Source organism: Amia ocellicauda, chromosome 4, assembly GCF_036373705.1.
Source record: "Amia ocellicauda isolate fAmiCal2 chromosome 4, fAmiCal2.hap1, whole genome shotgun sequence".
Lineage (NCBI taxonomy): Eukaryota > Metazoa > Chordata > Actinopteri > Amiiformes > Amiidae > Amia > Amia ocellicauda.
The window spans coordinates 40,042,321-40,068,704 of NC_089853.1; the positions used below are offsets into that span (position 1 = coordinate 40,042,321).

The 26,384-nt window shown below is 42.7% G+C and overlaps 1 protein-coding gene and 1 long non-coding RNA gene across 2 annotated transcripts; both read right to left on the reverse strand.

Annotated features, from left to right (window-relative positions):
• Window positions 1-503: 503 nt before the first annotated feature.
• LOC136748895 (uncharacterized) lies at window positions 504-1,556 on the reverse strand. Its single transcript, XR_010816652.1, has 2 exons — window positions 1,178-1,556; window positions 504-568 (listed from the first exon to the last, which is right to left on the reverse strand). It is a non-coding gene; the product is annotated as an uncharacterized LOC136748895 (long non-coding RNA).
• Window positions 1,557-2,366: 810 nt separating this feature from the next.
• On the reverse strand, window positions 2,367-9,480 carry LOC136748445 (purine nucleoside phosphorylase). Its single transcript, XM_066702177.1, has 7 exons — window positions 9,184-9,480; window positions 8,034-8,197; window positions 7,597-7,700; window positions 6,973-7,148; window positions 6,554-6,744; window positions 5,915-6,179; window positions 2,367-3,479 (listed from the first exon to the last, which is right to left on the reverse strand). Exons 1-6 carry the CDS (start codon window positions 9,204-9,206, stop codon window positions 5,959-5,961), a joined length of 879 nt encoding a protein of 292 aa, XP_066558274.1. The 5' UTR covers window positions 9,207-9,480; the 3' UTR covers window positions 2,367-3,479; window positions 5,915-5,958.
• Window positions 9,481-26,384: the final 16,904 nt, after the last annotated feature.

Here is a 26,384-nt window from a genome sequence, read left to right on the forward strand (position 1 = left end):
AATAATAATAATATTATTAATAATAATAATAATAATAATAATAATAATAATAATAATAATAATAATAATGAGAATCCGTGAAAACAAAGTATTCAGAGAATCGTCTGTGTACGTTCCTTCATATTGGCAGTGTCTATATGTCCTTCAATCAATCCCCACCACAATCTCCTCCTCCGCAGTCCCCTCCTCCTCCTCCTCCGCAGTCCCCTCCACCTCCTCCTCCGCAGTCCCCGCCACCCCAACCTCCTCCTCCGCAGTCCCCCCAACCCCATCCTCCTCCTCCACCACCACCACAATGCCCCCCACCGACAACTTCTTCTCCTCCTCCTCCTCCACAGTGCCCTCCACCTCCATCCACCTCTCCCCAGCTCCCCCCTCCCCAGAACCCTCCAGTCCCCCACATCCCCTCAGTGACACTGCAGGTGCCTGTTTGGGGGTGCTTGTTGTCCGTGTTTAGCCCGTGAAAGCTGTGATGAGAAGCACTGCTGTCATTAATGTAGTACTTCTTGTGTCCCTCTGCTCGGGTGGTCTTCTTCTTCTTCTTCTTCTTGGACACCTGACCTCCCATCTGGAAGAATAAAAAGCACCACTGAGTGACTGGAGCCCTGCCCCTGACGGACAGGTGCATGCCCATCTTGATGCCCATCTCTGAGAGAAAGCTGGCGCAGCGTGTGTCTGTGGCGGGGCATGAACCCTTCTTATAAAGCATTGCCATTCCCCAGACCCAATGCAGAAAATGCACAAAAAATGCAACAACCAAATCAAGACCCAATCACACTTCTATAAAACCATTTTGTGCCACGATTCATTCTTTTTAAAAGGCAAGAGTTGTTGTTTTTTCCTACATTGAAACTCTTTTAAAGACAACACATTAACCAGTTCCCTGGTTCAGTACTGATCTGATGTTTTCTTCTTCAGAAACCAAAAGCAGGTGCTGCAGCTTTACATTTACTGTAGCTATATGTGGACACTATATATGTTTTCATACACAAATTCACGATGTAACTCGACCAGAAACCCCGGCCTGCAGGCGCGCAGGAAATGTCCAGTATGAGGCACAAAACACAGCAGTAAAACAAATGCAAAGTATTCACACCACACATATTGTTTAACACAACACTTTAACTGAAACTTAAATTCATAGTATAAAAGTACGTGAAATAGTTCCTTTACTCACCTTATACCAGCGGGATAAACAGACACGTCGTAGTTCAGGCAGAGAGAGAGAGAGAGAGAGAGAGAGAGACGCTCAATCAGACGCGCAGACACTTAACCACACATTGATCAGAGCAGCTCCGTGAACGAGGTGCACCTCAACTCAGAGACTGACATCCGAAACTTCACAAGTGTCAAAGTGTTTGTGTTCCCTTTGTTTTGCACTAACCAATAGCTGAAGAAGATAACGGGTCATGTGACACCACGCCCACAGACGCGCCAGGCGTAGAGGTGCCTAGAAGACAAGAGATCAGCGGAGCTGCGGGAGATGCTTAGTGTTCATTCAAGTGTTGTTCATGACAGTCCAATATTATAATGACAGATATGACGTGGAAATGTGATTTCAAAAACATATCGTTTGTTTAAAAAAATTATAATATATATATATATATATATATATATATATATATATATATATATATATATATATATATATATATGATCAATGTATCGGTTCATCAATTTGCTTAGGGCAGTTAGAGTAGGACAGGTTTTAATTATCACTTGATATAAGAAAAAAAGTACCTGAGACAATTACCTTAATGTGTAATTATTCACTCACTCATTAGTTTGGTGCACACAACTTAAAGATCTATACCCTGAAGGTGGAAAAAAACAATAACAGGCAAAAGTGCATTTGAAGTAACCAGGTCACCTCCTAAAACAAAATATTCAGAGACAGATAATCTGCTCTCCAGGGTTGGGGTCAATTGCACTAATTAAATTCCAATACAATTATTTATCCCTTTACATTCCAATTTATTATACAAAACAGTTCCCTGAATTACTTTTCAATTCAATAAATCTGAATTTCAATTCCATATTCCTTCCACACCAATTCCTTTTTCAAATTTCAATTTCATTTTAATTCCATTTAATCCTGCGGCATCCCTACTTCCATGCAATTATTTAGTACTAGGGCAAAACTGTCATGAAATCTGTTTATATCCAGTGATATGGTAGATATTAATATGGTAATATAAACTTCAAAAAACAAAAAGATGTAGAACAAACCAATAACTGAAACTAAAGAAAATCAAAACAGTGTATATCCAATACCTTACATTGTCTAAATGACCAAAAGTATCTCATGGGGTGTCAGGTAACTACAGTGTGTTTAATGGAGTAAAAACCAAAATGGAAAGAGAACAGAACTTTGTGTTATTTTATTTTGTTTACAACATGCAAAAACAAAAGACAGTTACTTTATTAGGTCATTACATCTGATAAGCATCAATTGTTCAAATTTTATGTCAGATGGGTTACGACGCTCAGATCTAAAAGCTCTGGTGCACATGAAGCTGGTATGGCCAGATATGGCCAGGAGGCTAACTTTTTCAAGTAGGGAAACTCCTTGTTTTCTGAGATGCATGGCTCTCTCAAATAGGTTGAAACTTCCACTGAAGCATCAGAAGTGCCCATACTCGTGCATCTTCCACTTGTCACTTCCACGGTCAGTCATGTATGCGAAAAGCTTGGGCCATGACTTAGATTGTGGGAATGTCAACGGTCTTCTCAGGAGAACTCCAGACCTTTGTGACCTTCAGTGGCATCCTCAAAAGGTTCCAGAGTTTCACACAGCTCTGCTTTTCAAATTAGTAAGTTTGCATGTATCATGGAGCTTACTGAGTACTTCACCTGCTCCAGACCATCACGCACAACCAGTTGACAAGTATGAATGAGCAAAGCAAGAACTGCGGTCAGGTGTAAAGTAATCCAGTTTATCATCCAAAGGCACAACCTCCAAGTCATCATCCTGGTCTTCATCTTAATAGTCAGCCCTTTGTGGGACTGGGAACATGGTGAAGGTCACCTTTTCAGCAATGGTGTACAGTTCAATGGCTTCCTCATACAGTATATTCTGAAGATATTCTCAGCAGTGTGTGCACCCTTAAAATGTGAGACTTTAGAGTGAAGTCCTTGATGTAATGACCTGTGTTGCCAATGAAGGACCTCCTATCCCTGCTTGACCATAGATTAGTTGTTAGATATATATTTAGTGGAATCTGAATCTCCAGAGTGAATCGATCTCTAACAGTTGTGGCAAGTTGTGGGATTAGTGTGTGGCTCACGTTTTCTGCTGGGCATGGTGAATGCATTTTGAAGGATTTTACGAAAGGCTGTGTTCTCTACAACAGAAAGCGGCATTAGATCCTTGGCAATAAACTGAACAATTTTCAGTAAGTTTGACTTGGCAAGGATGTGTGGCATCCCACTTCCTGCCCAGGTTCAGAGGTCCCTCCATAGATCTGTGGATGCTTTTACTGAAAGTACACAATAATTACAAATATTAATTATACATAATATATTAATTAATAGAATATAAAAACCATAAAAAATATATTTAAACAGAAATCAAATTATCAGAATTACACGAGAATTAAAGTATATTTTATCATTCCTACCACTACTCAGATATAAATTGCCATATATTGCAGTTACAGTAATTACTTTGAGATGCCTTATGAAGGTTGAGGTTGCTTTTTTTATGCACAGATTTTTTTAAATAAAACTTGTATCGTCTAAATAATTGGATTAAAACAAGGCACACATGAGAAGCATTTGCAATTCAAATTCTGGAGTGTGGGATATTGACAACTTCAAATTAAATTCCAATCACAAAGACTGAAACATTCACAATTCCAGTCCAATTCCAATTTGAAAAATCCCAATCCCAATTCATGAATTTGAGTTACATTAAGCATTCAAATTGGAATTGATCATTAAACAAATAATAAGATTTGAGTTGGAATTAGCCCATGAATTTCAATTTCAATTGAATTGACCCCAACCCTGCACCCTGCAAGTTCATATAACGTGTGTCTCCACCCCCATATCCACCTAGCAAGCTTCTTCCACCCCTCAATCCTCCTAACAAGCCTCCTCCACTCCCCATTCCCGCTAACTAGTCTCCCCCACCCCCAAATCTGGGCCATCACTCCTGCTGCTCTGGGATTCCTCTTCCTTTTCCTTTTGGACACCTGTCCTCCCATTTCCTGGAGCTCTGCGAGAGGGAAAGTTATCTGTGTAACTGGAGTCCTGCCCCTGATGGACAGGTGAGCTGCAGTGAGGGGAATCTCGAAGGGGCCGGGGGGGTTTCATTCTGTAAGAGTGTGTTCATGAGTGTAGGAGGAAGAGCAGAATTGATTGCAATATGGGGCACAATGTGTTAAACAACGCACGTTTCTCCATGTCTCTTCTCACACATTTAAATCTTGTTTTTCCTGATTTACGAAAGAATGAAGAATTCACCTGCAGATGAATGATTCTGAAGTAGATCACAGAAGGATCAGTCCCAGTAACAATGCTGAACAGGATGGGGGTCAATCGCCAAATAATCGATTGGTTAAATATATTATATATGATTTTAAAAACATTATATTTTAAAATGAAAGGCATCGAATGTTCATATTGTAGGACTGAGTAAAGCAATATATTAGTAAAATGACAAGACAACTCATGTGCACATCAGATGTCCAGTGATGGCGGGTGACAGTGATTAATTGATGGTCGGAGAGCATTCTAATCAGATACATTTTCATTGCCAGTTCTGATCCAGATAGGAATTCAGTTTCTCCAGTCAAATCCAATGAAAGTGAACCTGATCTGATTTTCACTTAGATTAGCTAAGGCACACACCTGCCTAAGCATTTTAACCGCACCCTGACTTCCCCCACCTAAATTTTTTGCGATCCTGAGACACTTTCCTAACTCCACAAATGTAAATGTAAGTATTTTAACAATGCAGACGATCCACGTGTCAAATGATTTACATAAACACAAAGGCTTTCTCTTCCCCGGTTGGTTTTATTTGTCAATGACAGATAGATAGAAGTGATGACCTCATTGATGGACTGAAACATTCCTTTCTACATCTCATTAACATCAGGAACCAACTAGTGAAGATTTAAAAAAAAGTAATTTGGTAGTTAGTTCTAAAAACAGCATTTCGTCCGATGCTTTTATGGATGGTGATTTACAAGATTTACAAGAGCATACACGTTTAAATAAATACCATTAACAGTAATGTTACAGTACATGTTAATCATTCTACCATGACTACAATACAGGAGCTCTGTGAAACTATAATATGAAGACAGTACAAAAAATATACTTGTGTCTTATGTGTCTTGGGTATTATTTTTTACTGACGCGTTAGAACATTTAAATCTCCTACAGTGTGATGAAAGGCCAGTCACAGATAGGGGGTGGGTTGCAATCTAAATCAGTTATTTAAATTGTATTGTCTATCTTGACAACAGAAATAAAAACATACACTGCCCTGTGGAACACAAAGGAGGAAATATCAGATATTATACACGTTCTTGAAATAGTTGTGTGGTCGACTTGTTTGCTCCATTACTTTGGAATTTCCAGGAAATTAACTATCCGGTATTTCAGGAAATTGCAGTTTGATGGCAAGGATGTTCAGATGTCACACAGGAACAATAACAGGAGCTCACATAAAAACACTGGGGGTCCCATAACTTTGTCTATTGTGGGAGAACTGGGGACTAACAGCCCAGCTCAGGGATGTACTACAGGGTCAGAAATAGACAGTGTTAAAAAACAATCAACCAATTTGTATGTGATATAGTGCTCTGTGCAGAGATGGTATAGAGAGCTTCACAGGAGGATATTACCACTTGAGCTAGACAGAGCAGGGCCAGTTCAGTAAAAGCTGCAGCCTTGACTTTACCAAAGGGGCTCATAGCTGCTTCTGACATTGCTCCTGGCTCCTCCTCACTCCACACGGTTGTTGTTGATTTCCAGTCGGGACACCAGCTCTGTCACCAGCGTCTGCAGGGTCTCGGAGCGCATCAGGCCCACCCCCAGCACTCCCGCGTGGTCCACCTTCTCCTGGTCCTCATAGTCCTTCACCACCTTGTTGGTGATGAGGGAAAGCCCGAACACACGCAGCCCGCAGTGGCTGGCAGTCAAAACCTCAGGGGCCGTGCTCATACCTGGGGAGAGGGTGGCAGACAGAGAGGAGAGCTTGGTTATTCCTTTGACTGCTTCAGGGGCTCTGGGACAGTGCCTGGGCCTGGAGAGCAGCAGGACAGCAGGGGGTCATGTAGGGAGATTCAAACTGACCACTGTGGCCTTGAAGAACTGTTGTTGGAACCAGGCTGTAAATTAAGTTACAGTTTGTGGCATCTTGAATCAAAACAACCTTTAAAAGCCGCCAACTTGTAAAAGATCAGTTGGATTTGTCTAGCTGCTAAATTAACAAGGTCAAATGAAAGGATTGAGAGAGCTCCAGCAGCGACAGAGCACCGAGGGCACTACGGCTCTCCGGGACTGGGGCTTTAGAGCCCTGCGCTCGGCCATGTCTCACCTACGGCGTCTGCGCCCAGCTTGTGCAGGAAGCGTGCCTCTGCGATGGTCTCGAAGTTGGGGCCGCCCACCATGCAGTACACCCCCTCTTGCACGAACTGCGAATAGCCCAGGCTCTTGCAGATGTCCAGCGCCATCTTGCGCAGGTCCTTGTCGTACACTCCTGACATGGGGGGGAAACGAGGGCCGAACCTGGGAGAGATCGCAGAGGTGGGGGGCGGCAGACGTTATAATAAGTAGAAGAAGAAGAAGAAGAAGAAGAAGAAGAAGAAGCTTTTCTGGGCATTAGAGTGAGCAAATTGACTCAGAAGCTGCAAACTGAACACTTGTTCCCGGCTGTGAGCATGCAGGATGTGAACTACAGACCTCTGCCATAAAAACGGACAACCCAGCTCTGCACAGACACCCAGCGGGACTCACTTCTCATCGTTGGGTCCGTTGAGCGGGTTGATCCCTGCAAGGCCGGGCATGTTGATGTGGTCCTTGATGATCATGATGTCGCCGGTGCTGTAGCTGTCCGCCAGGGAGCCTGCTGCGTTGGTGACAACCAGCGTCTGCACGCCCAGCAGCTTGAACACCCGCACTGGGAAGGTCACCTGGGGGAGATGGAGATGTGGGGAAGGTGGGTGAGGGAGCGAGAGTGACGTGAGGGAATGAGGGTGGGAAATCTGCTTCGAGAGCTGGCTGAGCCACTTAATGCTCACTGTTAAAAAATACAAATCACTACATGAGTATAATGACTGAATGTCTCCCTTTGGCTCTTGGCAAGCCTTAGAGATGGTAGTTGATGGATCCTACTCTCAAGCCCATCCCTGTAGACACTTCAGAGTAAACCTGCCTTCATAAGGATTAAGGATCCCACACACTGAATCTGTGCCACCAATCATCTGTTTACACTGGGGCCACAATTTACACCCAACCACTCCACCCGCCAGTGCTGTGAGAGGTTCCAGAAGACATGGGTGCTCCTTCAAAAGTTCTATTGCACCCCCATCTACACAGCTGAAAGTATTCAGAAGACATTGCAGGAGCTCCAGGCCTTACCTTGCTCAGCGGGTGGCCCTCGTACATGTGGAAGCGGCCCTGCATGCACACACAGGTCTTTCCCCTCAGCTCTCCGAACACCAGCCGGCTGGCATGTCCCTGCACTGGACAACGATACACAGGCGGTCAGCACAGGCAAGCCATGGCCCCCAAACACCTCGTGGAGTGTGATAATAAGGAAGAGGGGAGGTCGTGGGCAGTGCAGGCTTATGTCGTCAAGCCCCTGACACAACACCACGACGTGGGGAAGGCAAACCGACGTCAAGGTGAAACACAAGAAGGTGTGGAAGACGTTCCATTGCATTGCTCACATCACCAGGGAATCTGATCCGGGGGTCTGTGGTTAATCAATAAATGAACTCATATGTTTTTGGTGGTTGTTAAGAAAACAAGGCTTCCCACTGGGGCGAACCCACAGAGCCGTGTGCCAGTCTTACCCGTGCTCTGGGGGAAGTTGGGGATGTCAGCGTAGCTAAAGGAGTCCTGGCACTTCAGGGCCTCGGCCAGCATGCCCAGCCCAGAGCCACAGATTATAGCCACGTTGGGTCTGTGTCTGGTCTGGGACAGGAGCCAGTCTGCAGTCCTCTGGTACTCGTCATAGCTGGAGCAACAAAAACATAGTGGCAAAGAGAGGAGGGCAAACAGGAATTGTGCAGTGTAGTGTAGTGTAGTATAGTATAGGGTACACTCCCTCAGCTCACACACAGATACATTGTTTTGCCCATTACAGCCTCATTCTCTTTCACAGCTATTTTTTCAATATTGGAAAGAGCAATGAACTCAGTGGACACGCATCTGCTGCAGCCCATTGTATTAAAACACTGTGTGATTGTACAGTTCAGTTACAAACAATGAAAACAGTTTTTAAAGTACATAAAGTATATCCACTGCAAAGAGCACTGTCAAAAACTTTTGCTGTAAAAATATAAAAATACTGCCGATTTGTGAACTATACAATGAATTCACATCTTTGTGGCTGTATTGGATAACGTTGATCACTTATTTGTATCACTGTCCCTGATCCCACATTTGTTATGAATTTGCATTAGCAATAGCTTGAACTTGAAACACAATGTTATTAGGAGTATAAGTCTGTTTTGTCCTTTTAACTAAACATTTTCACATTCTTTGTAAATTGTGTTACTAATCCAGTTTCTCTCACATTCCTGGGATGTTCAAGTATTAAAAACATGCCGTTCTACTAATCTGAAAACATGCAAAATCTCAAGGTGAAGTGCATCTCTTTCCTGCTAATCCCCCCCTTCATGTAGAAAACAGAGGGAACGATCTTGACATTTTACAACTTGCAAGTAAAAGTTGTATAGACTTCAAAACGACTGGGACCAGCAATCCTGAAATCCTGAATAAAATTGTAACGTTAAACTATTTATCTGATATCCCTCTTGCAATAATTACTGACAGACATTGGACTTATCATTCTCGTATTATGTCAGCTGCCTCTGCCTACAGATTATTAAATGCCAAGCAAAACTTGTTAACACACAGTACAGTGCAATCCTCACATCTGTCATTTTTGAATGCCCTTACAGTGTAAGCATGTAATACAGCGACACAACTGTGACTTACCATATTTGATCCTTGCTGTGCATTTTAAATATTGTCCAGCTGCTTCTTTCCAGATGATGTCTTGAGAGAGAGGTTTTGACTGCTGGATTTGATGCTCCTTTTTTGGATGTTTCTTTTTTTGGAGTGGGGGAAGGAGTTGGGCAGGAACTCAGAAAAATAAATAAAAAAATATATTAAAAAATAAAGACAGAGACCAAGTTCCTCCAGAAGAGACTGTGTGAAGCATGTGATAGAGAGATCCAAGGCTGCATAAATACTGGTCTTGTCTGGTGCTGCTCCTGACTCTCAGCCGTGCGATTGGTTATTTTGCTTGTGACGGAAACCTGGGGAATAAATCTAGCGAACCCTTCTTAAGGAGGTGTGTGAGAGGCCCACTCATTCATTACAATAATCCGATTTCAGCCATAATGTAGTAATGAGTCAGATTTACTTTTTCTAAAAAAAAAGGCTTTGTAGTGGCATGACTTATTTTTACCTCCCTTCTCCCCTTAGGAGTTTGTGCCAGGCACGCTTTAGAATATGTTAGGAAGATGAGCTCCTTGTTTCAGTCAGGCTCAACAGAGTCATAGAAAAGACTTATGTCGATTCTACAGAATCACTCTCAATGTAGGTTACAGCTCACACGCACACACACTGGGCAGCAGGGGAGTGGACGGCACAATGCAGGACTGAAATCCATTTCTTACCAGGATAACAGTATTCGTCCTTGTGCTCTGTAGCCAATTGTCAACCCTGGGACCAGCTCTGTTGCTAGTCGTTCCCATGAGTAAAGTCAAAACATGAAGGTTTCCAAGTAACTGTTTTGGGAAAATGTTGCACTCACCATCTGTGGCTTTCAAGACCTGCTCTATGCTTCCCAAGCATGCTGTACAAAGGTTACCCATCCTAAGACACTGAAGAGAGACACAGTAGGCAGGATTATACTGAAGCACAGTAAGCACTTATATTGCAGTAGAAAGCAAGACAATATTCAAAATAATATTACACACTAGGGTTTTATCCTTACAAGGAACTCAGCAAAATGTTTGCATTATCCTGATTTATTCTGTTACCGTCTTTAAAATATGTTGACTTAAAATTGCTTTAATCTCTTAAGCCTGTTACTCAGTAGTAGGCATAGGTTTAAAGGGGGATGGAGGGCACATGCCCCCCCAGTGTTGAGAAAATGTTACATTGTTCCCCCCAATAATGTATGCCTGGCTCCATAGGCATAGGGGACACGTCCCCCCCAATTCTGAAACCAAACCTACATCACTGCTCAGTAGACAATGATTGCCCCTGTAACCAGGTGTTTTTAATGCAGCTTCTACGTGTTATTTCTGGTCACACCACATGTTTCAGTGACTGCATAAGGTTGAATAATAATCTAGATTTGTTTCCATTAAACCATTCTACAGTTTGCAGGCTCAAATATATATATATATACATATATATATATACACTCACCTAAAGGATTATTAGGAACACCTGTTCAATTTATCATTAATGCAATTATCTAATCAACCAATCACATGGCAGTTGCTTCAATGCATTTAGGGGTGTGGTCCTGGTCAAGAAAATCTCCTGAACTCCAAACTGAATGTCTGAATGGGAAAGAAAGGTGAAGTGAATAACACTGAATCTTGTTATCATGGCACCTGTCAGTGGGTGGGATATTAGAAGCAGGAAAAATGGGCAAGCGTAAGGATCTGAGCGACTTTGACAAGGGCCAAATTGTGATGGCTAGACGATTGGTCACTAGTCAGGGACATTAGTCAGGGAGGCCACCAAGAGGCCTATGACAACTCTAAAGGAGTTACAGTCTTCTACGGCTGAGCTGGGAGACACTGTACACCCTACAACAATAGCCTGGGTGCTTCACAAAAGTGAAGAAAAACTCAAATCAAATCTTGGCTAGAGTTTGCCAGGAGGCATGTGCGAGACTCTGAAACCAAGTGGAGGAAGATTGTATGGTCTGATGAGACCAAAATAGAGCTTTTTGGATTCAATGCTAAGAGCTACATTTGGCGCAAGCCTAACACTGCACATGATCTTGAGAACACCATCCCTACCGTGAAGCATGGTGGTGGCAGCACCATGCTATGGGGATGCTTCTCTATGTCAGGGCCTGGAAAAATTGTAAAGAACATTGTAAAGATAGAGGGCAAAATAGATGCAGCGATGTACAGAGAAATCCTGGAAGAAAACCAGAAAGTCTGCAAGAGACCTTGGACTTGGGAGAAGATTAATCTTCCAGCAGGACAATGACCCCAAACATACAGTCAAAGCCATACTGGAGTGGCTTAAAAACAAAACGGTCAAAGCCCGGACCTCAATCCAACTGAGAATATGTGGAAAGAGTTGAAAATTGCCGTTCACCAAAGGTCCCCTTCCAAATTAATGGTGCTTGAGCAATTTTGTGTCCAGATGTGCAGAGCTGGTAGAGACTGATCCACATAGACTCATGGCTGTAATTGCTACCAAAGGTGCCTCTACCAAATATTGACTGAAGGGGGTGATTACTTATGCATTTAATTATTTGCTGTTTTGTATTTGTAATTAATTTAGAACAATTTGCAGATTATATTTATCACTTTGGCATTATGGACATATTTTGTGTTGATCAGTAACACAATGAAATGTGGAAAAGTCCAAGGGGGGTGAATACATTGGGGAGCTACTCATATACAGCTCTGGAAAATATTAAGAGACCACTGCAAAATTATCAGTTTCTCTGGTTTTACTATTTATAGGTATGTGTTAGGGTAAAATTAACATTTTTGTTTTATTCTATAAACTACTGACAACATTTCTCACAAATTACAAATAAAAATATGAATGGGATGGAATGGGTGCCGTACATGTAGAGATGCTGATTTAAGAAAAAATTGCAGTGGTCTTTTAATTGTTTCCAGAGCTGTACAGTGAGGGAAAAAAGTATTTGATCCCCTGCTGATTTTGTACGTTTGCCCACTGACAAAGAAATGATCAGTCTATAATTTTAATGGTAGGTGTATTTTAATAGTGAGAGACAGAATAACAACAAAAAAATCCAGAAAAACGCATTTCAAAAAAGTTATAAATTGATTTGCATGTTAATGAGGGAGATAAGTATTTGATCCCCTATCAATCAGCAAGATTTCTGGCTCCCAGGTGTCTTTTATACAGGTAACGAGCTGAGATTAGGAGCACTCTCTTAAAGGGAATAAAGCGAATAATCGCACCAACTGTTGTCACCTTTTCACCAAGCTGCTTGGCGATGGTCTTGTAGCCCATTCCAGCCTTGTGTAGGTCTACAATCTTGTCCCTGACATCCTTGGACAGCTCTTTGGTCTTGGCCATGGTGGAGAGTTTGGAATCTGATTGATTGATTGCTTCTGTGGACAAGTGTCTTTTATACAGGTAACGAGCTGAGATTAGGAGCATCATTTTGCAATGATGTTAACACAGCTGAAAACTGTTGTGCTGATAAAAGAAGCAATAAAACTGGCCTTCTTTAGACTAGTTGAGTATCTGGAGCATCAGCAATTGTGGGTTTGATGACAGGCTCAAAATGGCCAGAAACAAAGAACTTTCTTCTGAAACTCGTCAGTCTCTTCATGGTCTGAGAAATGAAGGCTATTCCATGTGAGAAATTGCCAAGAAACTGAAGATCTCGTACAATGCTGTGTACTCCCTTCACAGAACAGTGCAGACTGGCCAGTCTGTCTAACCAGAATAGAAAGAGGAGTGGGAGGCCACGATGCACAACTGAGCAAGAGGACAAATACATTAGAGTGTCTAGTTTGAGAAACAGATGCCTCACAGGTCCTCAGCTGGCAGCTTCATTAAATAGTACCAGCAAAACACCCGTCTCAACATCAACAGTGAAGAGGCGACTCCGGGATGCAGAGTTGCAAAGAAAAAGCCAAATCTCACTGGACAAGAAAAGAAAAGATTAAGATGCACAAAAGAACACAGACACTGGACAGAGGAAGATTGGAAAAAAGTGTTATGGACAGACGAATCTAAGTCTGATCACAAAGAAGAACATCAAAATGAAGATGCTGGAGGAGTGCTTGATGCCATCTGTCAAGCATGGTGGAGGCAGTGTGATGGTCTGGGGGTGCTTTGGTGGTGGTAAAGTGGGAGATTTGTACAGGGTAAAAGGGATCTTGAAGAAGGAAGGCTATCACTCCATTTTGCAATGCCATGCCATACCTTGTGGACGGCGCTTGATTGGAGCCAGTTTCCTCCTACAACAGGACAATGACTCAAAGCACAGCTCCAAACTATGCAAGAACTATTTAGGGAAGAAGCAGTCAGCTGGTATTCTGTCTATAAGGAGAGGCCAGCACAGTCACCGGATCTCAACCCTGTTGAGCTGTTGTGGGAGCAGCTTGACCGTATATATATGTGTGTGTGTGTGTATATATACATACAGGAATGGGCAAAGATGCATCAAAATGTATTTTAAAATAAGATACCAAATACCTTAATTTTAAGTGTATCAAAATAAACTACAAAATACAGCAGCCACACCATGTATTTTAAAAATATTAAAAATACTTTTTCAAGGGAGTATGAAATCACTTTGCAAACCTTCCATCTATCAGATCAAATAGGCTATCCCTTCACCAGTACGCTGACTCAGTAGACAATGTTTGATAGCAACAGCTTTTCTCTGCCTAACGAGTCGTGCAATAAATCTGACATATGCAACCAGTTAACAGATCAAATATTCACATATCCCTGTGATTACCCAGATGAAGGTTAGTTTTAAAGTAGCCAATAATTGAATGTTTAACTAACAGTTTGCTAATGACTCATAATTGTATCCTAATTAAGTTACTTGGTGTTTGGCAATGAAGTACATTCATAAGAATACAACTGATGGCACCTTTATTCATACCGACTAGTTTCTAAGTAATTAATCATTTGATTGTTAATCATAAATATAATAAATGATGTGTCAGGCAGTCATTCATGCAATGGTATGCAAAATCATGATCCTACTAAACAGCTACTTCAGTTAGGGTACAATCATTTAGCATTTAATTATTTATTTATCAATCATTGGACACCTATTTGGAGGTTGAAAACAAACATTTTAGCACTTTGTCAACAATTATTAAATTATCAATATGTTTTGATTTTAAATGTAGCCAGAAATGTAATCAGAAAGTAGCAACAGAACTTGTCAAGGAGTATTAACCCAACTCCAACCACTGAATCTATTGAGAGCCTCAGAATATAGGTATAGAGGACACTTACACATTAATAGTGTAGTAAGAACATTTACTTAAACTCCACTAGAGAATACTACAAGTGATACTACAGACCAGGTATTCCAAAACAGTTCAAAAGTTCTACCAAAAACAGTCAAACTTATGTGTGAGTGTGTGTGAGAGAGTAAGCGTGTGATTGAGTGAGTGTGTGTGTGGGTGTGTGTGAGAGAGGGAGTGTATTGAATGAGTGTGTGTGCTCTGTGGCATACATTGCAGAGGTCTCTTTTTCTCACCTCGACCTTCTTCTTCGGGTATGGATCAATTTTCTGTTCTCATCTCAACAAGTCTGGGCAAATTACTGATAGGCACCAATCAGAGGCAGCATTTTTATGATGTCATCATGTAGACTTCTCACAAAGTATTTCACAGTATTTTTAAACTACAAAATACAAAACACTAAAGTATTTTGATACAAAATATGAAGCCATTTTCATCATCCCTATCAAATACAAATTACAAAATCCTATTTTGTATTTGAAATACAAATTTTAAATACATGTATCATAAATACTGCCCATCCCTGTATGTATGTATATATATATATATATATATATATATATATATATATATACTCAGCAAAAAAGAAACATCCCTTTTTCAGGGCACTGTATTTTAAAGATAATTTTGAAAGAATCCAAAGAACTTTACACATCTTTATTGTAAAGGGTTTAAACAATGTTTTCCATGCTTGTTCAATGAACCATAAACAATTAATGAACATGCACCTGTGGAACGGTCGTTAAGACACAAACAGCTTACAGACGGTCGGCAATTAAGGTCACAGTTATAAAAACCTGGGACACTAAAGAGGCCTTTCTACTAATTAAAAACACCAAAAGAAAGATTCCCAGGATCCCTGCTCATCTGCGTGAACGTGCCTTAGGAATGTTTGAAGGAGGCAAGAGGACTGCAGATGTGGCCAGGGCAATACATTGCAATGTCCGTACTGTGAGACGACTAAGACAGCGCTACAGGAGACAGGAAGGACAGCTGATCATCCTTGCAGTGGCAGACCAAGTGTAACAACACCTGCACAGGATCGGTACATCCAAATATCACACCTGCGGGACAGGTACAGGATGGCAACAACAAGTGCCCGAGTCACACCAGGAACGCACAAGCCCTCCATTAGTGCTCAGACTGTCCGCAATAGGCTGAGAGAGGCTGGACTGAGGGCTTGTAGGCCTGTTGTAAGGCAGGTCCTCACCAGACATCACCGGCAACAACGTCGCCTATGGACACAAACCCACCTGCGCTGGACGTGATTTCCTGTAAGACAGGAATGTCAGTGTCTGCCATGGCCAGTGAAGAGCCCGGATCTCAATCCCATTGAGCACGTCTGGGACCTGTTGGATCGGAGGGTGAGGGCTAGGGCCATTCCCCCCAGAAATGTCCGGGAACTTGCAAGTGCCTTGGTGGAAGAGTGGGGTAACATCTCACAGCAAGAACTGGCAAATCTGAGTAAGTCCATGAGGAGGAGATGCACTGCAGTACTTAATGCAGCTGGTGGCCACACCAGATACTGACTGTTACTGTTTTGACCCCCCTTTGTTCAGGGACACATTATTCAATTTCTGTTAATCACATGTCTGTGAAACTTGTTCAGTTTATGTCTTAGTTGTAGAATCTTTTTATGTTCATACAAATATTTACACGTTAAGTTTGCTGAAAATAAAAGCAGTTGAAAGAGAGAGGACGTTTCTTTTTTTGCTGAGTTTACATAAACTGATGGTTGTACGAGAGGTCAACTCAATCCATTGACTGGGCCTTGATCTTCATGCTCTTTCATCAGCCTAACAGGGACAGCAGACCGCCAGCATGTGAGCTACATTACTACTACTACAGCACATCCAAAATGGAAAGCATGGGACCAGAGAAATTTAATTTGGTACCTCACAAGGTTTATCAAATTGCAAGCCATTCCCCTCTGCCACATTGTTGGGTTTATTCAATTAATCCTGAAGATTCACGATAAGGAATGCCGTTTCCACTTTGAAGGCGAGTGCTTTAGCCAAATGATTACTTTTCCAAGTCAAATACACATGAGTCTCTCGTATCAACCTCCGTGAGGGTGCCAATATTTTCCCGGCTACTATAAAAAAATACATTTTTTATCTCTGGGGTTGTAAAGTCTTCTGGAATACAATTTTACTCGATTTAATATTTAACCAGAATCAGATGAACACAGAACACAACTATAGACAATGTCTCTTCAGCTGGATAACTGGCATTGATTTTATGGAAAGTGTTGCCATTCACTGTCTGTAACTATGAAACTTTGATTCATCATGACGCGGCATAAAGCTCCAGTGTTGTAGTTTTCATGAATGTGTCTCACTTTATTATGTCGCAGTGCAGTATTGTTTATAAACAAAACAAAGCTATAGTTTAATTAAATAATGATACATATTATAGCCTATTAATAAAGCACATAAAGGTGTATGCAGAAAAATAAAACAGGAGAAAAAGACAGATTTCTAAAATAATAATAAAGCACGACACACACAAAGTATCATATATTGAATTGTGTAATATATGAATATCTGTATATTCTACGTTTTCAGAAGAACTGCAAACAGCTTTGATTGTTCACATACAGTGAGGGAAAAAAGTATTTGATCCCCTGCTGATTTTGTACGTTTGCCCACTGACAAAGAAATGATCAGTCTATAATTTTAATGGTAGGTGTATTTTAACAGTGAGAGACAGAATAACAACAACAAAATCCAGAAAAACGCATTTCAAAAAAGTTATACATTGATTTGCATGTTAATCAGGTAAATAAGTATTTGATCCCCTATCAATCAGCAAGATTTCTGGCTCCCAGGTGTCTTTTATACAGGTAACGAGCTGAGATTAGGAGCACTCTCTTAAAGGGAGTGCTCCTAATCTCAGCTCGTTACCTGTATAAAAGACACCTGTCCACAGAAGCAATCAATCAATCAGATTCCAAACTCTCCACCATGGCCAAGACCAAAGAGCTGTCCAAGGATGTCAGGGACAAGACTGTAGACCTACACAAGGCTGGAATGGGCTACAAGACCATCGCCAAGCAGCTTGGTAAGAAGGTGACAACAGTTGGTGCGATTATTCGCAAATGGAAGAAACACAAAATAACTGTCAGTCTCCCTCGGTCTGGGGCTCCATGCAAGATCTCGCCTCGTGGAGTTTCAATGATCATGAGAATGGTGAGGAATCAGCCCAGAACTACACGGGAGGATCTTGTTAATGATCTCAAGGCAGCTGGACCATAGTCACCAAGAAAACAATTGGTAACACACTATGCCATGAAGGACTGAAATCCTGCAGCGCCCGCAAGGTCCCCCTACTCAAGAAAGCACATGTACAGGCCTGTCTGAAGTTTGCCAATGAACATCTGAATGATTCAGAGGAGAACTGGGTGAAAGTGTTGTGGTCAGATGAGACCAAATTCGAGCTCTTTGGCATCAACTCAACTTGCCGTGTTTGGAGGAGGAGGAATGACCCCAAGAAGACCATCCCCACCGTCAAACATGGAGGTGGAAACATTATGCTTTGGGAGTGTTTTCCTGCTAAGGGGACAGGACAACTGCACCGCATCAAAGGGACGATGGACGGGGCCATGTACCGTCAAATCTTGGGTGAGAACCTCCTTCCCTCAGCCAGGGCATTGAAAATGGGTCGTGGATGGGTATTCCAGCATGACAATAACCCAAAACACACAGCCAAGGCAACAAAGGAGTGGCTCAAGAAGAAGCACATTAAGGTCCTGGAGTGGCCTAGCCAGTCTCCAGACCTTAATCCCATAGAAAATCTGTGGAGGGAGCTGAAGGTTCGAGTTGCCAAACGTCAGCCTCGAAACCTTAATGACTTGGAGAGGATCTGCAAAGAGGAGTGGGACAAAATCCCTCCTGAGATGTGTGCAAACCTGGTGGCCAACTACAAGAAACGTCTGACCTCTGTGATTGCCAACAAGGGTTTTGCCACCAAGTACTAAGTCGAAGGGGTCAAATACTTATTTCCCTCATTAACATGCAAATCAATTCATAACTTTTTTGAAATGCGTTTTTCTGGATTTTTTTGTTGTTATTCTGTCTCTCACTGTTAAAATACACCTACCATTAAAATTATAGACTGATCATTTCTTTGTCAGTGGGCAAACGTACAAAATCAGCAGGGGATCAAATACTTTTTTCCCTCACTGTAGCGGCCAAGCAGCCTTTGCACCTGAAAAAAAAGTCTGGTGCTCCAGAGTTCAGAGTTACTGTGGCATAAGTACATTTGTAAGACTTTTATCTCAGACTAAACACTGGGATGATATAAGACGGGAGTTGGGGGGGGGAGGGGTGTTCTGTTCTCTGTCCTCACCTGCACAGTGAGGCTCTCCAGACCAGACTAGAGGCTCACAGTACAGCGCTCTGCTCTTCCTCCCTCTCCTGCGCCTCCACTCGGAATCGGTGCTCTCTGGTGAAGAGTGTAAGTTCAGGAGTAATGAAGCACGCGTTCTGGACTCACTCAGTTAATCTCATTATAAAACAGCTACTTTTTCCTTGTAATCTGCAACATGTGAGGGCCATGTGACGGCGTATTCATTGCCTCCATCAGACTCAGGCTCGCGTCCAGTGTCTGCAGCTATCATTACCCTGCATGTGCGCTTTATTTCTGTAATCTCATGGCTACTTTTACATCAGTTTCTCACTTCTGTTCATTTAATTGAAAGAAATGTGACGACTGACTGACCCACTGCCCACTCTGTGTGTGCAAATGCCCGTTACCTTGTGCGCCACTGTGTACTGGACACGTTTGCTGAAATGTCCATTTGATCAGGCTCTCGCTTCAGATCAATGCAACCCTGAGGAACCACACAGCACTACTGATACGGTCATAAAGAGCACGTGGCTCACTATAGGAAACCATGTGCTTCGGACACCATGTGCTTTCCCACTCTGTCTGACATCCCGGGCTGGATCTGCAGAAGAAAAGTGAGTGTGCTTGTGTGTGTGTGTGAACCCGAGTCAAGTTGCCAGCTGAATTCCCTGTTCTTTGTGCAGAGGTCACATGGCGGCCAGTTGATGTTTCGCAAACCCCAGGCTGTCGTGATTGTCTAAGCAGCCAGGTGGGAGAGATAGTGCCTCCTGCTGGCCACAGATGCATTGATCTATCTATCTATCTATCTATCAAAGGTTGAAATGCACTTTAGGCCAACAAACAATCTTTCATAAATGTAAAACTCTTTGTGTAGCTACATTATGTATTGTGGTATATCGGTGTGTTTGTATTTTACAAAGCAATGTAAAGTATAACTGATTTAAGACGACTTGGACCAACGGGCCGGTGCCACGAGAAGGCAATTCGCAGTGGAAAATATGGTGACTATTTTGTCAACTCTTAAGATTAACAAACATCTAAATATATCATCCTTGAAACTAGTTATGTTTATTCATGTTAACTAAGTAATTTGTTTGCATTAGTCACTGCCTCCGCATATTCAGAGATGAAGAAAGTCAAACCAAAACATTAATTCATGCAGTAGGTAGGTAATTAACAAATTACTTTTCATGCCTTGTTGATACATTAGCTACTGACTTTTTCATGTTAACTAACATATTAGTTAATTTTTGATGTAAAATGTTACCCTATTTGTTGTATTATTTACTAATTAAAATGTAAAGAATAGGGACACCTTCGTGGCATGACTTCGACTACTACTTACAATGATGATACAGTAATGCAAATAATGATAATAACACACAGGCTGCGTCCAAAATCGCATACTACCATATTGACTAGTAATTGAGGACTCGGTTAGAATGAAAACCAGCATACACACGGCCCTCCAGGAATTGAGTTTGAGACCCCTGGTTTACAGGAAGTCATCATTAAACTGTGATGTTAAAGTTCAACATTGCGCGATGTGATTACATCACTAGTGCATCCAAATTCCTGCGTTCTGTTAATATACACTCTTACAGTACATACCGCAGTACATACTTCAGTGTAACTTTAGTGTGTAATATGTAGAATGTAGTGTGCGGTTTTTAATTGCCCCCAAACTCTGCCACTTGTCACGCCTCCTAGACTGAGTATTTTTGTCTGTCTTGTGTGCTCATGACTATTCATTAAGCGGCATCTAGCGACAGTACAGTGATAAAGCGATCTTGTGAAGCCATGTGAAAACATAGGTCATTGAAATAACAATGCATACATGTTAAGGAGGGGTGTAACTAATACAATGTTAAAAATACAATTGTTTTTTAAACAGAAAACTTCAAATAAGAAGGTTTCCAATATATATACAGTGAGGGAAAAAAGTATTTGATCCCCTGCTGATTTTGTACGTTTGCCCACTGACAAAGAAATGATCAGTCTATAATTTTAATGGTAGGTGTATTTTAACAGTGAGAGACAGAATAACAACAAAAAAATCCAGAAAAACGCATTTCAAAAAAGTTATAAATTGATTTGCATGTTAATGAGGGAAATAAACACTACCATTAAAATTATAGACTGATCACTTCTTTGTCAGTGGGCAAACGTACAAAATCAGCAGGGGATCAAATACTTTTTTCCCTCACTGTATAGGGAAAAACTCCTTGCATTCCCACAAGGCACCGCTTTGGCACTGCCAAGACGGTGGCGGAGTTGAGTATCTTGTTTAGCGAGAGGATCTTCGGTAGAAGGGTCGGGTCAATTTGACCGTTAGTCCCACATATTTTACCAGTTTAATTTAATTTTGATATTGATTAGACTACACAGTAGGAGGTGGGGTCAATTTGACTTTCAAAGTTATACTAGTACAACAAACAAAAGTTACACCAGGCAGCGGGATTATATTTCGCTGACTTTAAAATGAGCAGTGAAATCGTTAAACTAGATTAGTAGCTTGATGGATATCAAGAGTGATTTTTCGTCAGGGCCTCTACTAGCAGCGGCGTGCTGGTGGCATTGAAGCTGGGGTTAACATTGGCAGCGTCCACAGCAACTTGCCAGAACTCTTTCAACATGGAAACCCGTCATCAGTGAGCTCGTATGAGAGGGATCTTACCAGCTAAATCCGTGGGGGTGGCAGGAGAGACTGCCCAGGAGGCTCCACACAGCATCGAGGCCGCTGCAGCTATTCTGAGTCAGGGTAAGACTAGGCAGCCTGGCTGGGCTTGTACTGTGATATCTGCAAGTTTTTGGACCTGCATGGCAAAGGTCATAAATAGGCCTAGAGGTGCGTTTCTTCACGGGCATCCCTGCCTGTGTAGCTGGCATGGTCGGAGCTCCGCAATCGGGACACAGACCCAGTAAAGCCATGAGCCGCTACGGTCTTCCCACATGGGTGGCTTTTCTCTGTACTGAGTTCACAGAGGGGACCGCACCTGTAACAAGCTCATGTTTTATGTTCTCAGTAATTATGTCCTGAAATTAACTTTCGAACAGTGATGCAATAACCCTCCATCGACAATTCACCAGCAACCCACAGCCCTGCCCTTAATGTCCTGCACGGTGCTGCATGGGGGACACATGCTGAAAACAGCTCAACAAATGGCTTTTGTTTTTCACCAGCAGAGGGATTTTGAGAGACGGGTCTTGCAGCCCTGGTCTACTGCTTTATTTATTTGCTGTGATTGGATTGGACCAGGTTTGGATTATAATATAAGATGATTGTTTCATTTTCTTATGGTAGAATAATGTACTTTGCATTACATTGGTGAAGGTGGGCAGACTTTGACCAGTGACTAATGTGACGAATCGTATTAACAATTAACATGTGGCCAAGTGTGACCTGTGTCACACAACCTTTACAGTAACATTAACTTTTAATGCAGGATTAGAAATCATTCTCCACCCTCCTCTCGCTTAACAAGGGAAATACACATTTCAAACACATACCATTATCAAACAGGTTGCCACCACCTGCTTCTGTGATTGTACACACACGGCTCCCGTTTTAAACCTCTACCTTTCCTGCCGCTGAGCTATGAAGTTAGATATGTAGTGAAGTCAGCCGCCCCTTCCTCCTCCCCAGCTCTCCCCCCATCCCCTCCGCACAGCCTTAGGCGGGACGTGTCAATCATGGCAAATGACACGCAAATGCAACAATATAACTATTTCACAGATAATATAGCAGTTTCAGAGACTTACTGTTGGGTCCATTACAGTTGCCCTAGAGAACTAATTTCTGAGTTTTGTTCAATAGCAGCGCAAACTCTTGACGCGAGACAGCGGCTGCATCCAAACTGCCTTGTACCGATAATTCGTGGTAGTGCGATCTACAGTGTTTCCTTTCCGCGATTGGAAATGCATTGCATTGGCATGGGGGGAGTGTTATTTATTATCGTAATTAGCAAACTGTTTTGCATTGGTACTGTGCATGTAGCTGGTAGCGCTGTCATAACGTGCAATGCTTCGAGCGGTGCAGTAGCCTGTGTCATCCAGCCGCTTCTGGGTGAACGACTGTCATTCTCTATGCAGCTCATGTTTGCAAACGTTGTGTGAGCGCCATCTTGTGGCCACATAGGAGGCCGTCCCGAATAGCGGTCCGGCCGAGGCTCTGTGGAGGCAGCGGAGAGGAGCGGAGTGCGGCGGCTGCGCTGCACTGAGGAAGCCCTGTGTGGCTGCTATATTAGTAGTAGTAAATGATTATTATTTGTATTATTTTGAATTATTTGTATTATTATTATTAGTAGTAATAGCAGTAGAATTAAGAATAAGAGTCAAACAAACTGTGGGACTTTGTTTTGCACCTGGAAGAAGTCCTCTGTCTGCCTGGAGGTCACAGAGACACAGAGCCCGTATTGCACTGCAATGAATGACTGCGACTGCAACTCATTGTGCAAAAGTCTGTCTGCGAAACAATTACACGGAAAGATTAAACGCCCCTCTCTCCCTCCAGCATGGACATGCTTTAAATACTTCCATTTAGGAGAGATTAATGAGGATTATTACAAATATTACAAATTAAAAAGATGAATGTGGTTCAATTTATTATATGTAAGGCCTACTGATTTTTTAAAATTAATTAATAAATCAACAGCAGAATTTTATGGATGAGCCTGAAGTCATCTGTATTCAAATATGATTACAAAAAATAGTGCCAGCCAGTAGAACGCCATCCACTGTTCACATCACACTGGTGTCACAAGAAAAGCACCAAAAATGACAGGGCTGTCCGGCTGTGACTGCAGGGTGTGAGGTTGCTGTGGAGGGAAGCTGGATTATCACTCTCTGCTTTCTCTTGATGCACCAATAGCTTGGCATCCAAGAGAGTCAGATTTCCAAGTTTTATTGATTGATTGATTGATTGATTGATTGATTGATGTATCATTTTTACTTTATTTTCTCCAGGCGCTTTAAGCGTGAAAGGACATTTCCATTGATTTGTATTCCCACTCCCTCTCTCCCGACCCCATGAAGACCTGGGGTCTCTGATGAGCGCCGTGTGTTGTGTCTGTCCAGGGGCGGCGCGGGAGGGGGAGCGGAGAGGAACGTGATCCTGGCTGTCACAGTTCAGTTGCTAGTGGACAGGCTCCCGCATCGCTACGTCGGCACAGTAATTGGCACTAATTGGTCTCCTGGCTGCCAGTGGCCCAGGAGGTGGTCGGCAGATTTGGGTTGACATGGAGACAGCAATTGACACAAACACAAACACAAACACACACACGCACACACACACACACGCACATCCTGATTTTGAGGATCGCTGTGTGTAAAAAGCCCGCTGCAGTGCACAGTCAGTATCGATGGTGTTTGGGTTGCCTGGCCGTAAACCCACGAAACTGGGAGAGTGTCTCATATGCAAAGACAACCAACCGTAATCGGAAAAAGAAAATATAATGACAGAGTTCTTTTTGTTGTTGTTTATTTATTTATGTTTTTACAAAGCTGAAGCCCATTACTGTCCGTCCCAGTGGGATCGCCCTGCTGTTCTGCTTGCTTTGGTGTCCCTTAACCACTTTCATCTTCGCCTTGAAAGGTCATCTAATATGCTGTATGTGTTTAAGGTGCTGCAGACTGTCTGGATTATACCAGTTTAGCACTGCAACCCTGTGGACATTTACCGCCTAATCCACACGCAATTTATGAGAAAAACTACAGTAGACGGCTGGGCAAATCCCTCTGGATGGCATGCGTCTGCTCCCTCCATGTCTCCCCTTTGCAAAAGTGCCACAGTGACCTCAATACGTCTTAAACTCTGTGAGCCAGCGGGCGTCTCTGTCCCTGGCTTGGATGGTTGGAATGGTGAGAAGCGTGGCCCAGCGCCCGTTGCCCGACACGCAGGTTGTGTTGACTTGGTCCTCCTGGGAGATCTCCATCTGGTACATCTGAAGATGAAACCTTAACTTTGATCTCCGCAAACACAGCCCACTTAACGATCCACTCCTAATGCCAGGAGAGGCTGCCGCATAGCCGCGCGCTGGCAAGCAGACCACTTGGAAGGTGACTGATCATTTTATCACGCCTTCCAGTTTATCTTGTTCATATTCATGGTATTTATTTATTTACTTTTGCTCTCTAGCATTTAGTTGGAATTTATGTCAAATAATATTCAGATTTACGTGTTTATGTGTGGACAGGTTGTAATGAACGATGCCCACTGGAGTGTTTGGCTGTTGCTTTCTCCTCCGTATGGCGATATATGAAGTTTGTAATGTTTACACCGTATCAGCAGAGGCAGTGGATTTGAGCACAGATCATGCAGCGGGGAAGGTGTGGGTCACTGTGAGTGCCAGGATATTGAGATGGATGGGCCACACTGTGCTGTCTACAGTGGTGGCTCGTATATCTCTCAACACCATAGTACACCTTGTCTCTAAGCTGGGAGGGTCTTGCAGTGGGTTTGAGGAGCAAAGGGTGGAAAATCACTCTGACCTCATTCTCAGTGAAGAACACTTCTGGAATCAACTGAACGACAAATCAGGAAGAGACCACAGCGTCTACAGCTGCTGCCACACTATAAACGGCACTGCAGGAGGAGAGGTAGAGGTTTGGCCTAAGCCCTACTGAAGGCTGTCTTCAAGTCCCAAGAGGTTATGTAATTGAATGCACAATTTATAATATTGCTCTTATATTTTGTAAGTTGCCTTGGACAAGGGCGTCTGCTAAGAAATAAGTAAATAAGTAATAAATAATAATGCATACCCTACATGAGCACACAATGCAAGTTGAAAGACTGAAAGTGAAAATGGTCATGTTATCACAATGGTGCTGTTTTAAATAATTATTTCTCTTGCATGGAGAAATCTAGATTTCTTGCTTCATGTTTTCATAACACGGCTAGACGAGCAGATACTATATTTCGCTAGACCTCACCTTGATGCGTGGGCTGCTCCGTTTCCCTCACCCACCCCCACACCATGTGCTTTTCTCTGTTTGGAGACGTATGTGACGTGTCCGTTCCTGTGCCAGCCCGGGCAAGTCCTGGAGATGCACAGGACTGTGCGTTCCTGCACTGGAGCACACAGACGGGTTTCTCTCCTCCCAAACCGACCACAGCAGCCCTCAGAAACTACTCCTGTGCCCGAGCCTCGCAGCCCGGCTTACTGGCCCAGTGGGTGACAGGTATGTGCGTTTGGACATTGAATCGGTCCCGAATACGGAAAAAACAAACAAAATCACCCCAAAATTATTTAAGCCGCGTGGAAGCAGCCTGGAGCGAATCACCTAATGGAGCGGTTTGGTGTTAGTCTCGGCTCCCGGTGCCTCTTCCCTGAGCTGCTTAACTCCTCACTCTGTGCAGATGCTGGACCGAAAATCCTTGCCTGAACCGACTGTTGTTGTCTGCGAGCGTCACGCAGCCCAGCACACGGACCTTCCTCACAGGCAAACCTTCAATATTACAGCTACCCCCCCATCCTCCTGTCCCCCCTTCCCCTCCTCCCCGAAGGGGTTAATTTTACCACGATATAAATGTAAACTGTCCTGATAGAATGAGGTTCCTCTGATGTGCCTTTTTAAAGATTAATTTGGTTTTCTTTTTTTTTTTTTGCT